We start from the raw sequence: 14,252 nt of genomic DNA, 5'->3' as shown, positions 1-14,252 counted from the left end.
GCAATATACCTGGTCCAGCCAGTGGTGTGAACGGGTTGCAAGTCATTGTGACATGGCTTGAAATCCGCGTTCAGTGTCCTGGGCTATACCCGGGTCTTAAGGCCCATACACACGGTGAGATTCGGGCTATGCCCGATTCTCCCTATGCGACAGGGGCTAGGTCGGCATCACAAGCACATAATGAATGTGCTTGCGATACTGACTATGTGCGATTTTGGCTAAGTGTCAATTTTGACTCTCTCTTCTATGAGATAGTCAAAATTGACTTGCTTGCACAGTCTATCTATTCTTGCGATGCCGACCGCGCATCGGCATCGAATCAGGATTGCAAGGTGACTTTCACCTTGCGATCTGCACGAACTTTTCTTAATATTTTGACTATATATATAAAAAAATCGTAAGAAAATATCTCACCGTGTGTACACACCATTAGGTATAAAAGAGGTATGAGTATGAATAACACTGTAAAACCCTTTTCCGCTGCCGCAATAAGCCGGATTATTGCCATGTCTACTTAGGTTGCGGCTCAGTGTAAAAGGGTCCATGAAAAATAACCTGAGTAATGGTGCAGTATAAATGGGTGCCCCCGGTTCTGTTATAAGCCTATAAAGAGTCTATAAAGAGTCAGCAAAGGGAAGAGCCACGGTTATGGCTTAAACCAAGTTGGGGAAAGGACCTCTGACGTCACCAGTGGGAGACGAAGGCTCCGAAAAAGGGTACCCGAAGTATATAATTGCGTGCTTGCTTCGGTGGCTCGCTCCGCTCCTCTCACCACTGGGTTACTAAAGGGGGTAGTTGTTGGCGTGGATAGTGAAGGTACTATCCCGCTGACCTAACTCCTCCCCCTGAAGTCAGAGGTCCTTTAGCCCACTTGATTCTAGCATCTACCGAAGACTAACCAGCATGCGGTGTGAGCGGGGTTTCAAGCTACTGTGACACGGATTAAAACCATGTTCAACTCCCCGGGTCAGACCCAGGATTTAGTGGAAAAATAAGATTTTACTCACCGGTAAATCTATTTCTCGTAGTCCGTAGTGGATGCTGGGAACTCCGAAAGGACCATGGGGAATAGCGGCTCCGCAGGAGACAGGGCACAACTAAAGAAAGCTTTTAGGTCACCTGGTGTGCACTGGCTCCTCCCACTATGACCCTCCTCCAAGCCTCAGTTAGGACACTGTGCCCGGACGAGCTGACATAATAAGGAAGGATTTTGAATCCCGGGTAAGACTCTTACCAGCCACACCAATCACACCGTATAACTCGTGATACTATACCCAGTTTAACAGTATGAAAACAACTGAGCCTCTCAACAGATGGCTCAACAATAACCCTTTAGTTAACAATAACTATGTACAAGTATTGCAGACAATCCGCACTTGGGATGGGCGCCCAGCATCCACTACGGACTACGAGAAAATAAGAATTTACTTACTGATAATTCTATTTCTCATAGTCCGTAGTGGATGCTGGGGACTCCGTAAGGACCATGGGGAATAGCGGCTCCGCAGGAGACTGGGCACATCTAAAGAAAGCTTTAGGACTATCTGGTGTGCACTGGCTCCTCCCCCTATGACCCTCCTCCAAGCCTCAGTTAGGATACTGTGCCCGGACGAGCGTACACAATAAGGAAGGATTTTGAATCCCGGGTAAGACTCATACCAGCCACACCAATCACACCGTATAACCTGTGATCTGAACCCAGTTAACAGCATGATAACAGAGGAGCCTCTGAAAGATGGCTCACAACAATAATAACCCAATTTTTGTAACAATAACTATGTACAAGTATTGCAGACAATCCGCACTTGGGATGGGCGCCCAGCATCCACTACGGACTATGAGAAATAGAATTATCGGTAAGTAAATTCTTATTTTCTCTAACGTCCTAAGTGGATGCTGGGGACTCCGTAAGGACCATGGGGATTATACCAAAGCTCCCAAACGGGCGGGAGAGTGCGGATGACTCTGCAGCACCAAATGAGAGAACTCCAGGTCCTCCTCAGCCAGGATATCAATTTTGTAGAATTTTACAAACGTATTTGCTCCTGACCAAGTAGCTGCTCGGCAAAGTTGTAAAGCCGAGACCCCTCGGGGCAGCCGCCCAAGATGAGCCCACCTTCCTTGTGGAGTGGGCATTTACAGATTTTTGGCTGTGGCAGGCCTGCCACAGAATGTGCAAGCTGAATTGTACTACAAATCCAACGAGCAATAGTCTGCTTAGAAGCAGGAGCACCCAGCTTGTTGGGTGCACACAGGATAAACAGTGAGTCAGATTTCCTGACTCCAGCCGTCCTGGAAACATATATTTTCAGGGCACTGACAACGTCTAGCAACTTTGAGGCCTCCAAGTCCCTAGTAGCCGCAGGCACCACCAATAGGTTGGTTCAGGTGAGACGCTGAAACCACCTTGGGGAGAAACTGAGGACGAGTCCTCAATTCCGCCCTGTCCGAATGGAAAATCAGATAAGGGTTTTTTCAGGATAAAGCCGCCAATTCTGACACGCGCCTGGCCCAGGCCAGGGCCACAGCATGACCACTTTCCATGTGAGATATTTTAACTCCACAGATTTAAGTGGTTCAAACCAATGTGACTTTTGGAACCCAAAACTACATTGAGATCCCAAAGTGCCACTGGAGGCACAAAAGGAGGCTGTATATGCAGTACCCCTTTTACAACGTCTGAACTTCAGGGACTGAAGCTAGTTCTTTTTGGAAGAAAATTGACAGGGCCGAAATTTGAACCTTAATGGACCCCAATTTCAGGCCCATAGACACTCCTGTTTGCAGGAAATGTAGGAATCGACCCAGTTGAATTTCCTCCGTCGGGCCTTACTGGCCTCGCACCACGCAACATATTTACGCCAATTGCGGTGATAATGTTTTTGCGGTTACATCCTTCCTGGCTTTGATCAGGATAGGGATGACTTCATCCGGAATGCCTTTTTTCCTTCAGGATCCGGCGTTCAACCGCCATGCCGTCAAACGCAGCCGCGGTAAGTCTTGGAACAGACAGGGTCCTTGCTGGAGCAGGTCCCTTCTTAGAGGTAGAGGCCACGGATCCTCCGTGAGCATCTCTTGAAGTTCCGGTTACCAAGTCCTTCTTGGCCAATCCGGAACCACGAATATAGTGCTTACTCCTCTCCATCTTATCAATCTCAGTACCTTGGGTATGAGAGGCAGAGGAGGGAACACATACCCTGACTGGTACACCCACGGTGTTACCAGAGCGTCTACAGCTTATTGCCTGAGGGTCCCTGGACCTGGCGCAATACCTGTCGAGTTTTTAATCATGTGGAAGACTTCTGGGTGAAGTCCCCACTCTCCCGGGTGGAGGTCGTGCTGAGGAAGTCTGCTTCCCAGTTGTCCACTCCCGGAATGAATACTGCTGACAGTGCTATCACATGATTTTCCGCCCAGCGAAGAATCCTTGCAGCTTCTGCCATTGCCCTCCTGCTTCTTGTGCCACCCTGTCTGTTTACGTGGGTGACTGCCGTGATGTTGTCCGACTGGATCAACACCGGCTGACCTTGAAGCAGAGGTCTTGCTAAGCTTAGAGCATTGTAAATGTCCCTTAGCTTCAGGATATTTATGTGAAGTGATGTCTCCAGGCTTGACCATAAGCCCTGGATATTCCTTCCCTGTGTGACTGCTCCCCAGCCTCGCAGGCTGGCATCCGTGGTCACCAGGACCCAGTCCTGAATGCCTAATCTGCGGCCCTCTAGAAGATGAGCACTCTGCAACCACCACAGGAGGGACACCCTTGTCCTTGGTGACAGGGTTATCCGCTGATGCATCTGAAGATGCGATCCGGACCATTTGTCCAGCAGGTCCCACTGGAAAGTTCTTGCGTGGAATCTGCCGAATGGGATTGCTTCGTAGGAAGCCACCATTTTACCCAGAACCCTTGTGCATTGATGCACTGAGACTTGGCTCGGTTTTAGGAGGTTCCTGACTAGCTCGGATAACTCCCTGGCTTTCTCCTCCGGGAGAAACACCTTTTTCTGGACTGTGTCCAGGATCATCCCTAGGAACAGAAGACACGTCGTCGGAACCAGGTGCGATTTTGGAATATTGAGAATCCAATCGTGCTGCCGCAACACTACCTGAGATAGTGCTACACCGACCTCCAACTGTTCCCTGGATCTTACCCTTATCAGGGATTTGTCCAAGGAAGGGATAACTAAAATTCACTTCCTTCGAAGGAATATCATCATTTCGGCAATTACCTTGGTAAAGACCCGGGGTGCCGTGTACCATCCATACGGCAGCGTCTGAACTGATAGTGACAGTTCTGTACCATAAACCTGAGGTACCCTTGGTGAGAAGGGTAAATTTTGACATGAAGGTAAGCATCCTTGATGTCCCGAGACATCATGTAGTCCCCTTCTTCCAGGTTCGCAATCACTGCTCTGAGTGACTCAATCTTGAATTTGAACCTCTGTACGTAAGTGTTCAAAGATTTTAGATTTAGAATCGGTCTCACCGAGCCGTCCGGCTTCGGTACCACAACAGTGTGGAATAATAATACCCCGTTCCCTGTTGCAGGAGGGGTATCTTGATTATCACCTGCTGGGAATACAGCTTGTGAATGGCTTCCAAAACTGTCTCCCTGTCAGAAGGAGACATCGGTAAAGCCGACTTTAGGAAACGGCGAGGGGGAGACGTCTCGAATTCTAATTTGTACCCCTGAGAAATCACCTGAAGGATCCAGGGGTCTACTTGCGAGTGAGCCCACTGCGCGCTGAAATTCATTGAGACGGGCCCCCCACCGTGCCTGATTCTGCTTGTAAAGCCCCAGCGTATACTGAGGGCTTGGCAGAGGCGGGAGAGGGTTTCTGTTCCTGGGAACTGGCTGATTTCTGCAGCCTTTTTCCTCTCCCTCTGTCACGGGGCAGAAATGAGGAACCTTTTACCCGCTTGTCCACGAAAAGACTGCGCCTGATAATACGGCGTCTTCTCATGTTGAGAGGCGACCTGGGGTACAAACGTGGAATTCCCAGCTGTTGCCGTGGCCACCAGGTCTGAAAGACCGACCCCAAATAACTCCTCCCTTAATAAAGCAATACTTCCAAATGCCGTTTGGAATACGCATCACCTGACCACTGACGTGTCCATAACCCTCTACTGGTAGAAATGGACAACGCGCTTAGACTTGATGCCAGTCGGCAAATATTCCGCTGTGCATCACGCATATATAAAAATGCATCTTTTAAATGCTCTATAGGCAAAAATATACTGTCCCTATCTAGGGTATCAATATTTTCAGTCAGGGAATCCGACCACGCCAACCCAGCACTGCACATCCAGGCTGAGGCGATTGCTGGTCGCAGTAGAACACCAGTATGTGTGTAAATACCTTTTAGGATACCCTCCTGCTTTCTATCAGCAGGATCCTTAAGGGCGGCCATCTCAGGCGAAGGTAGAGCCCTTACAAGCGTGTGAGCGCTTTATCCCCCCTAGGGGGTGTTTCCCAACGCACCCTAACCTCTGGCGGGAAAGGATATAATGCCAATAACATTTTAGAAATTATCCGTTGTTATCGGGGGAAACCCACGCATCATCACACACCTCATTTAATTTCTCAGATTCAGGAAAACTACAGGTAGTTTTTCCTCACCGAACATAATACCCCTTTTTTTGGTGGTACTCGTATTATCAGAAATGTGTAAAACATTTTTCATTGCCTCAATCATGTAACGTGTGGCCCTACTGGAAGTCACATTCGTCTCTTCACCGTCGACACTGGAGTCAGTATCCGTGTCGGCGTCTATATCTGCCATCTGAGGTAACGGGCGCTTTAGAGCCCCTGACGGCCTATGAGACGTCTGGACAGGCACAAGCTGAGTAGCCGGCTGTCTCATGTCAACCACTGTCTTTTATACAGAGCTGACACTGTCACGTAATTCCTTCCAACAGTTCATCCACTCAGGTGTCGACCCCCTAGGGGGTGACATCACTATTACAGGCAATCTGCTCCGTCTCCACATCATTTTTCTCCTCATACATGTCGACACAAAAGTACCGACATACAGCACACACACAGGGAATGCTCTGATAGAGGACAGGACCCCACTAGCCCTTTGGGGAGACAGAGGGAGAGTTTGCCAGCACACACCAGAGCGCTATATATATATATACAGGGATAACCTTATATAAGTGTTTTTCCCCTTATAGCTGCTGTATAGTTAATACTGCGCCTAATTAGTGCACCCCTCTCTTTTTTTTAACCCTTTCTGTAGTGTAGTGACTGCAGGGGAGAGACAGGGAGCTTCCCTCCAACGGAGCTGTGAGGGAAAATGGCGCCAGTGTGCTGAGGAGATAGGCTCCGCCCCTTTTTCGCGGACTTTTCTCCTGCTTTTTTATGGATTCTGGCAGGGGTTAAATGCATCCATATAGCCCAGGAGCTATATGTGATGCATTTTTTTTGCCATCCAAGGTGTTTTTATTGCGTCTCAGGGCGCCCCCCCCCAGCGCCCTGCACCCTCAGTGACCGAAGTGTGAAGTGTGCTGAGAGCAATGGCGCACAGCTGCAGTGCTGTGCGCTACCTTGTTGAAGACAGGACGTCTTCTGCCGCCGATTTTCCGGACCTCTTCTGCCTTCTGGCTCTGTAAGGGGGCCGGCGGCGCGGCTCTGGGACCCATCCAAGCTGGGCCTGTGATCGTCCCTCTGGAGCTAATGTCCAGTAGCCTAAGAAGCCCAATCCACTCTGCACGCAGGTGAGTTCGCTTCTTCTCCCCTTAGTCCCTCGATGCAGTGAGCCTGTTGCCAGCAGGTCTCACTGAAAATAAAAAACCTAATCTAAAACTTTCACTAAGAAGCTCAGGAGAGCCCCTAGTGTGCACCCTTCTCGTTCGGGCACAGAGATCTAACTGAGGCTTGGAGGAGAGTCATAGGGGGAGGAGCCAGTGCACACCAGTTAGTCCTAAAGCTTTCTTTAGATGTGCCCAGTCTCCTGCGGAGCCGCTATTCCCCATGGTCCTTACGGAGTCCCCAGCATCCACTTAGGACGTTAGAGAAATAGATTTACCGGTGAGTAAAATCTTATTTTCTCTGACGTCCTAGTGGATGCTGGGAACTCCGAAAGGACCATGGGGATTATACCAAAGCTCCCAAACGGGCGGGAGAGTGCGGATGACTCTGCAGCACCGAATGAGAGAACTCAAGGTCCTCCTCAGCCAGGGTATCAAATTTGTAGAATTTTGCAAACGTGTTTGCCCCTGACCAAGTAGCAGCTCGGCAAAGTTGTAAAGCCGAGACCCCTCGGGCAGCCGCCCAAGATGAGCCCACCTTCCTTGTGGAATGGACTTTTACTGATTTAGGATGCTGCAGTCCAGCCGCAGAATGCGCCAGCTGAATTGTGCTACAAATTCAGCGAGCAATAGTCTGCTTAGAAGCAGGAGCACCCAGTTTATTGGGTGCATACAGGATAAATAGCGAGTCAGTTTTCCTGACTCTAGCCGTCCTGGAAACATAAATTTTCAAGGCCCTGACTACGTCCAGTAACTTGGAATCCTCCAAGTCCCTAGTAGCCGCAGGCACCACAATAGGTTGGTTCAAGTGAAAAGCTGATACCACCTTAGGGAGAAACTGGGGACGAGTCCTCAATTCCGCCCTATCCATATGGAAAATCAGATAAGGGCTTTTACATGACAAAGCTGCCAATTCTGACACACGCCTGGCTGAAGCCAAGGCCAATAACATGACCACTTTCCACGTGAGATATTTTAGATCCACGGTTTTAAGTGGCTCAAACCAATGTGATTTTAAGAAACTCAACACCACGTTGAGATCCCAAGGTGCCACTGGAGGCACAAACGGGGGCTGAATATGCAGCACTCCTTTCACAAACGTCTGAACTTCAGGTAGTGAAGCTAGTTCTTTCTGGAAGAAAATCGACAGAGCCGAGATCTGTACCTTAATGGAGCCTAATTTCAGGCCCATAGTCACTCCTGCTTGTAGGAAATGCAGAAATCGACCTAGTTGAAATTCCTCTGTTGGGGCCTTTTTGGCCTCACACCAAGCAACATATTTCCGCCACATGCGGTGATAATGCTTTGCAGTTACATCTTTCCTGGCTTTAATCAGCGTAGGAATGACTTCCTCCGGAATGCCCTTTTCCTTCAGGATCCGGCGTTCAACCGCCATGCCGTCAAACGCAGCCGCGGTAAGTCTTGGAACAGACAGGGCCCCTGCTGCAGCAGGTCCTGTCTGAGCGGCAGAGGCCATGGGTCCTCTGAGATCATCTCTTGAAGTTCCGGGTACCACGCTCGTCTTGGCCAATCCGGAACCACGAGTATTGTTCTTACTCCTCGTTTTCTTATTATTCTCAGTACCCTTGGTATGAGAGGCAGAGGAGGGAACACATAAACTGACTGGTACACCCACGGTGTCACTAGAGCGTCCACAGCTATCGCCTGAGGGTCCCTTGACCTGGCGCAATATCTCTCTAGTTTTTTGTTTAGGCGGGACGCCATCGTGTCCACCTGTGGCCGTTCCCATCGATTTACAATCAGCGTGAAGACTTCTGGATGAAGTCCCCACTCTCCCGGGTGGAGGTCGTGCCTGCTGAGAAAGTCTGCTTCCCAGTTGTCCACTCCCGGAATGAACACTGCTGACAGTGCTAGTACGTGATTTTCCGCTCATCGGAGAATCCTTGTGGCTTCTGCCATTGCCATCCTGCTTCTTGTGCCGCCCTGTCGATTTACATGGGCGACTGCCGTGATGTTGTCTGACTGGATCAGTACCGGCTGGTGTAGAAGCAGGGATTTTGCCTGACTTAGGGCATTGTAAATGGCCCTTAGTTCCAGAATATTTATGTGTAGGGAAGTCTCCTGACTCGACCATAGTCCTTGGAAGTTTCTTCCCTGTGTGACTGCCCCCCAGCCTTGAAGGCTGGCATCCGTGGTCACCAGGACCCAGTCCTGTATGCCGAATCTGCGTCCCTCTAGAAGATGAGCACTCTGCAGCCACCACAGCAGAGACACCCTGGTTCTTGGAGACAGGGTTATTAGGCGATGCATCTGAAGATGCGATCCGGACCATTGGTCCAACAGGTCCCACTGAAAGATTCTGGCATGGAACCTGTTCAGAATCCAACCGTGCTGGTGTAGCACCTCCTGAGATAGTGCTACTCCCACCAACAACTGCTCCTTGGACCTCGCCTTTATTAGGAGATCGTCCAAGTAAGGGATAATTAAAACTCCCTTTCTTCGAAGGAGTTTCATCATTTCCGCCATTACCTTGGTAAACACCCTCGGTGCCGTGGAGAGTCCAAACGGCAGCGTCTGGAATTGGTAATGGCAATCCTGTACCACAAATCTGAGGTACTCCTGGTGAGGATAGTAAATGGGGACATGCAGGTAAGCATCCTTGATGTCCAGGGATACCATGTAATCCCCCTCGTCCAGGCTTGCAATAACCGCCCTGAGCGATTCCATCTTGAACTTGAATTTTTTTATGTATGTGTTCAAGGATTTCAAATTTAAAATGGGTCTCACCGAACCGTCCGGTTTCGGTATAACAAACAGTGTGGAATAGTAACCCCGTCCTTGTTGAAGTAGGGGCACCTTGATTATCACCTGCTGGGAATACAGCTTGTGAATTGCCGCTAGCACAGCCTCCCTGTCTGAAGGAGTAATCGGCAAGGCAGATTTTAGGAACCAGTGGGGTGGAGACGCCTCGAATTCCAGTTTGTACCCTTGAGATACTATTTGCAGGATCCAGGGATCCACCTGTGAGCGAGCCCACTGATCGCTGAAATTTTTGAGGCGGCCCCCCACCGTACCTGGCTCCGCCTGTGGAGCCCCACCGTCATGCGGTGGACTCGGAAGAAGCGGGGGAGGACTTTTGCTCCTGGGAACCTGCTGTTTGTTGCAGCCTTTTTCCCCTACCTCTGCCTCTGGACAGAAAGGACCCGCCTTTTCCACGCCTGTTTTTCTGAGTCCGAAAGGACTGTACCTGATAAAACGGCGCCTTTTTAGGCTGTGAGGGAACATGGGGTAAAAATGCTGACTTCCCAGCAGTTGCTGTGGAAACTAGGTCCGAGAGACCATCCCCAAATAACTCCTCACCCTTATAAGGCAAAACTTCCATGTGCCTTTTTGAATCTGCATCCCCTGTCCACTGGCAAGTCCATAAGCCTCTCCTAGCAGAAATGGACAATGCACTTATTTTAGATGCCAGCCGGCAGATCTCCCTCTGTGCATCTCTCATGTATAAGACCGAGTCTTTTATATGCTCTATGGTTAGCAGAATAGTGTCCCTGTCTAGGGTGTCAATATTTTCTGACAGGGAATCTGACCACGCAGCGGCAGCACTGCACATCCATGCTGACGCAATAGCTGGTCTAAGTATAATGCCTGAGTGTGTATATACAGACTTCAGGATCGCCTCCTGCTTTCTATCAGCAGGTTCCTTGAGGGCGGCCGTATCCGGAGACGGTAATGCCACCTTTTTAGACAAACGTGTGAGCGCTTTATCCACCCTAGGGGGTGTCTCCCAACGTGACCTATCCTCTGGCGGGAAAGGGAACGCCATTAGTAACTTCTTAGAGATTACCAATCTTTTATCAGGGAAAGCCCACGCTTCTTCACACACTTCATTTAATTCTTCTGATGGGGGAAAAACTACGGGTAGTTTTTTCTCCCCAAACATAATACCCTTTTTAGTGGTACCTGGGTTTATATCAGAAATTTGTAACACCTCTTTCATTGCTTCAATCATGCAACGAATGGCCTTAGTGGACATTAGACTAGACTCATCGTCGTCGACACTGGTGTCAGTATCCGTGTCGACATCCGAGTCTGCCATCTGAGGTAGCGGGCGTTTTAGAGCCCCCGATGGCCTTTGAGATGCCTGGACAGGCACGAGCTGAGAAGCCGACTGTCCCGCATTTGGCATGTCGTCAAATTTTTTGTGTAAGGAGTCGACACGTGCACGCAATTCCTTCCATAAGTCCATCCACTCAGGTGTCTGCCCCGCAGGGGGTGACATCCCTTCTATAGGCATCTGCTCCGCCTCCACATCATTATCCTCATCAAACATGTCGACACAGCCGTACCGACACACCGCACACACACAGGGAATGCTCTAACAGAGGACAGGACCCACAAAAGCCCTTTGGGGAGACAGAGTGAGAGTATACCAGCACACACCAGAGCGCTATATAATGCAGGGACTAACTGAATTATGTCCCCTATAGCTGCTGTTATATATACTGCGCCTAAATGTAGTGCCCCCCCTCTCTTTTTTACCCTTTTCTGTAGTGTAGACTGCAGGGGAGAGCCAGGGAGCTTCCTTCCAGCGGAGCTGTGAGGGAGAAATGGCGCCAGTGTGCTGAAGGAGATAGCTCCGCCCCTTTTTTGTGGACTTTTCTCCCGCTTTTTTATGGATTCTGGCAGGGGTAATTATCACATATATAGCCTCTGGGGCTATATATTGTGGTATTTTTGCCAGCCAAGGTGTTTTTATTGCTGCTCAGGGCACCCCCCCTAGCGCCCTGCACCCTCAGTGACCGGAATATGAAGTGTGTATGAGGAGCAATGGCGCACAGCTACAGTGCTGTGCGCTACCTTGGTGAAGACTGATGTCTTCTGCCGCCGATTTTTCGGACCTCTTCTTGCTTCTGGCTCTGTAAGGGGGACGGCGGCGCGGCTCCGGGACCGAACACCAAGGCCAGTTCCATGCGGTCGATCCCTCTGGAGCTAATGGTGTCCAGTAGCCTAAGAAGCCCAAGCTAGCTGCAAGCAGGTAGGTTCACTTCTTCTCCCCTTAGTCCCTCGCTGCAGTGAGCCTGTTGCCAGCAGGTCTCACTGTAAAATAAAAAACCTAATTATATACTTTCTTTTTAGAAGCTCAGGAGAGCCCCTAGTGTGCATCCAACCTCGGCCGGGCACAAAATCTAACTGAGGCTTGGAGGAGGGTCATAGTGGGAGGAGCCAGTGCACACCAGGTGACCTAAAAGCTTTCTTTAGTTGTGCCCAGTCTCCTGCGGAGCCGCTATTCCCCATGGTCCTTTCGGAGTTCCCAGCATCCACTAGGACGTCAGAGAAAGGGATGTAAATGACAGTAAGAACTGAATATGTGCATATCACAGAGAGAATCAGCACATCGGTGTTGTACAATATCATACCTCCCAACATGACCTTCTCAGGGAGGGACAGAATGCTCTGCTCCTGGACTTTTCTCTAAATTTATGATTGCCAGCACCTGTGGTGAAAGACCTTTCTAATCCATAGACCTGTTCAACACAGATGCTGGCAATCATAAATTAAGAGAAAAGTCCAGAAGCAGAGCATTCTTGTCCCTCCTGGGGAGGGTCATGTTGGGAGGTATGCAATATGGCACATAATGACCAGCTCTATAACAGGGCACCCAGTGACGCTAGGATGCTTGCTGCCATGTCACATGATGCGGCACTGCGTCACGTGGCCTCACCTGCTCTATATATTGCCGCACTCTCTTCCTCAGGCGTTCCAAGTTCATTTTGGTCTGAAACGAGGAAGCTGCGGCTACAGGGAGGCGCGCCCACAGGCAGGGTGCGCGCCCCCGGCCCCGCTCGGTCAGTATGTACAGCGCTGTGCACCGGTACCGGACGCGATTCCGTCTGTGCCGCGGTCTTGACTCGTTACACCCGTGCAGAGATGTCACCAGCAGCGGCGCTGAATGGGGAGGATGAGTGTTACACACATCGCCTACCGGGGGGAAACAAAGCAACACTCGCAACTGTTCCGGCGTAGCAGCTGCAGCAACTGAGCTGCTTCTCGTTTTCTAACTACGGATAATAGTAGTATAGGCGGCTTCCCGTCTGTCACTGGTCGGGCATCCTTCACTGTGAGATGGGCGATTGCAGTTTAATTAGTGAAATTAGTGATTTATTTACATGTTACTGCATAAGCTATAAACAATGAACTGCACGCAGAAGCCACAAATTGAAATTTACAAGTTAGTAAAGAGATCAACTATCCAGATACAAGAAAAACAAAACTGGAACTGCTCCAAACGTCATGTTTCAAGCAAAAATGATCACTTTTTATTGCGAAGATAATAAAAAGCTTGTATCAAAGTAAATGAAAATAAATGTATGCTTCCTCAAAACGTAAAAAAACCCCCACCTTCAGCAATATGCGATAAGGACCTAATTCAGAGATGGACGCCGATCGCTGCATACGCAGCCAGATCTGCGTCCATCTCCTCACATACTGGGGGCCACCCAACACAGGGCAAGGCCGCCCAGCATGTGTGACAGGCCACCTTCCGATGAATTGCGGACGCATCAAACTAAAGGGCCCTACTCACTGGCCGACCCGCCGCCGAGCTGCCCGACGGCGGATACGGCCGACGAGCGACCCGGCGGCGGGGGGGCAGTGACGGGGGGAGTGAAGTTTCTTCACTCCCCCCGTCACGCGGCTGCATTGAAGTGCAGGCAAATATGGACGAGATCGTCCATATTGGCCTGCATGCACAGCCGACGGGAGACCAGCGATGATCGAGCGCGGGGACGCGCATCGTTCATCGCTGGAGTCTCCACACTGAAAGATATGAACGAGTTCTCGTTCATTTATGAACGAGATCGTTCATATCTTTCAAAAAATCGGCCAGTGTGTAGGGCCTATAAGGTTGACTCTTGGCAGTGCAGCCTGGCTGCGCTGTCAGGCAGTTGTCTGCCATTTTTTAGCCGGAGCGGATGCGTGTGACGTCAAGCAGCCGCCCTGAAAACGGTAACGGCATGCCTCCGTTTGGTCTGCCCTGCCCCCCCCCCCCAACGTCCCACCGCAGCCCCACGAATGCCCTCTGCTGTCAATCACACTGCTGTTGCATCCTTCATGGATGCGCCCGAAATGTGTTAAGTCGGACATACTTTTAAAAGGGACAGCGAGGGTCAAAAAGGGGTGTGGTCTAACAAGGAAGGGGCGTGACCACGCAATAGCACCCCCATTTAAAATTACGCCAAACAGTAGCACAATCTTATTCACATTACACCGCAAGTAGTAGTAGTACTGCTTATACACATAGTGACGCATAATCAAAATGCCCCTAGTAGTGGTGCCGCTTACACATATCGCCCCCAGTAGTGGCACCACTTACACATAATGCCCCAGTAGTGGCACCGCTTACACCAGCGGCGCTTACACATAACGCCTCCCATGGTGGCGCTGCTTACACATAATGCCCCAGTAGTGGCGCCACTTACACATTTCCCCAGTACTGGCGCCACTTACACATAATGCCCCCAGTACTGGCGCCGATTACA

At 50.1% G+C, this 14,252-nt stretch overlaps 1 protein-coding gene across 1 annotated transcript in view; it reads right to left on the bottom strand.

Annotated features, from left to right (window-relative positions):
• Positions 1-12,755, bottom strand: part of CDC16 (cell division cycle 16) — a 170,805-nt gene extending 158,050 nt beyond the window's left edge. The window contains exon 1 of the mRNA XM_063953395.1: positions 12,437-12,755. Coding sequence (XP_063809465.1) covers positions 12,437-12,484 — 48 coding nt within the window. The 5' untranslated portion in view covers positions 12,485-12,755. The remainder of the gene's footprint in view (positions 1-12,436) is intronic.
• Between the last annotated feature and the right edge of the window lie 1,497 nt (positions 12,756-14,252).

Source organism: Pseudophryne corroboree, chromosome 2 (genome assembly GCF_028390025.1).
Source record: "Pseudophryne corroboree isolate aPseCor3 chromosome 2, aPseCor3.hap2, whole genome shotgun sequence".
NCBI classification, from domain to species: Eukaryota; Metazoa; Chordata; class Amphibia; order Anura; family Myobatrachidae; genus Pseudophryne; species Pseudophryne corroboree.
The sequence above is the reverse complement of the archived record's forward strand: the minus strand, read 5'-3'. Positions and strand labels throughout refer to the sequence as shown.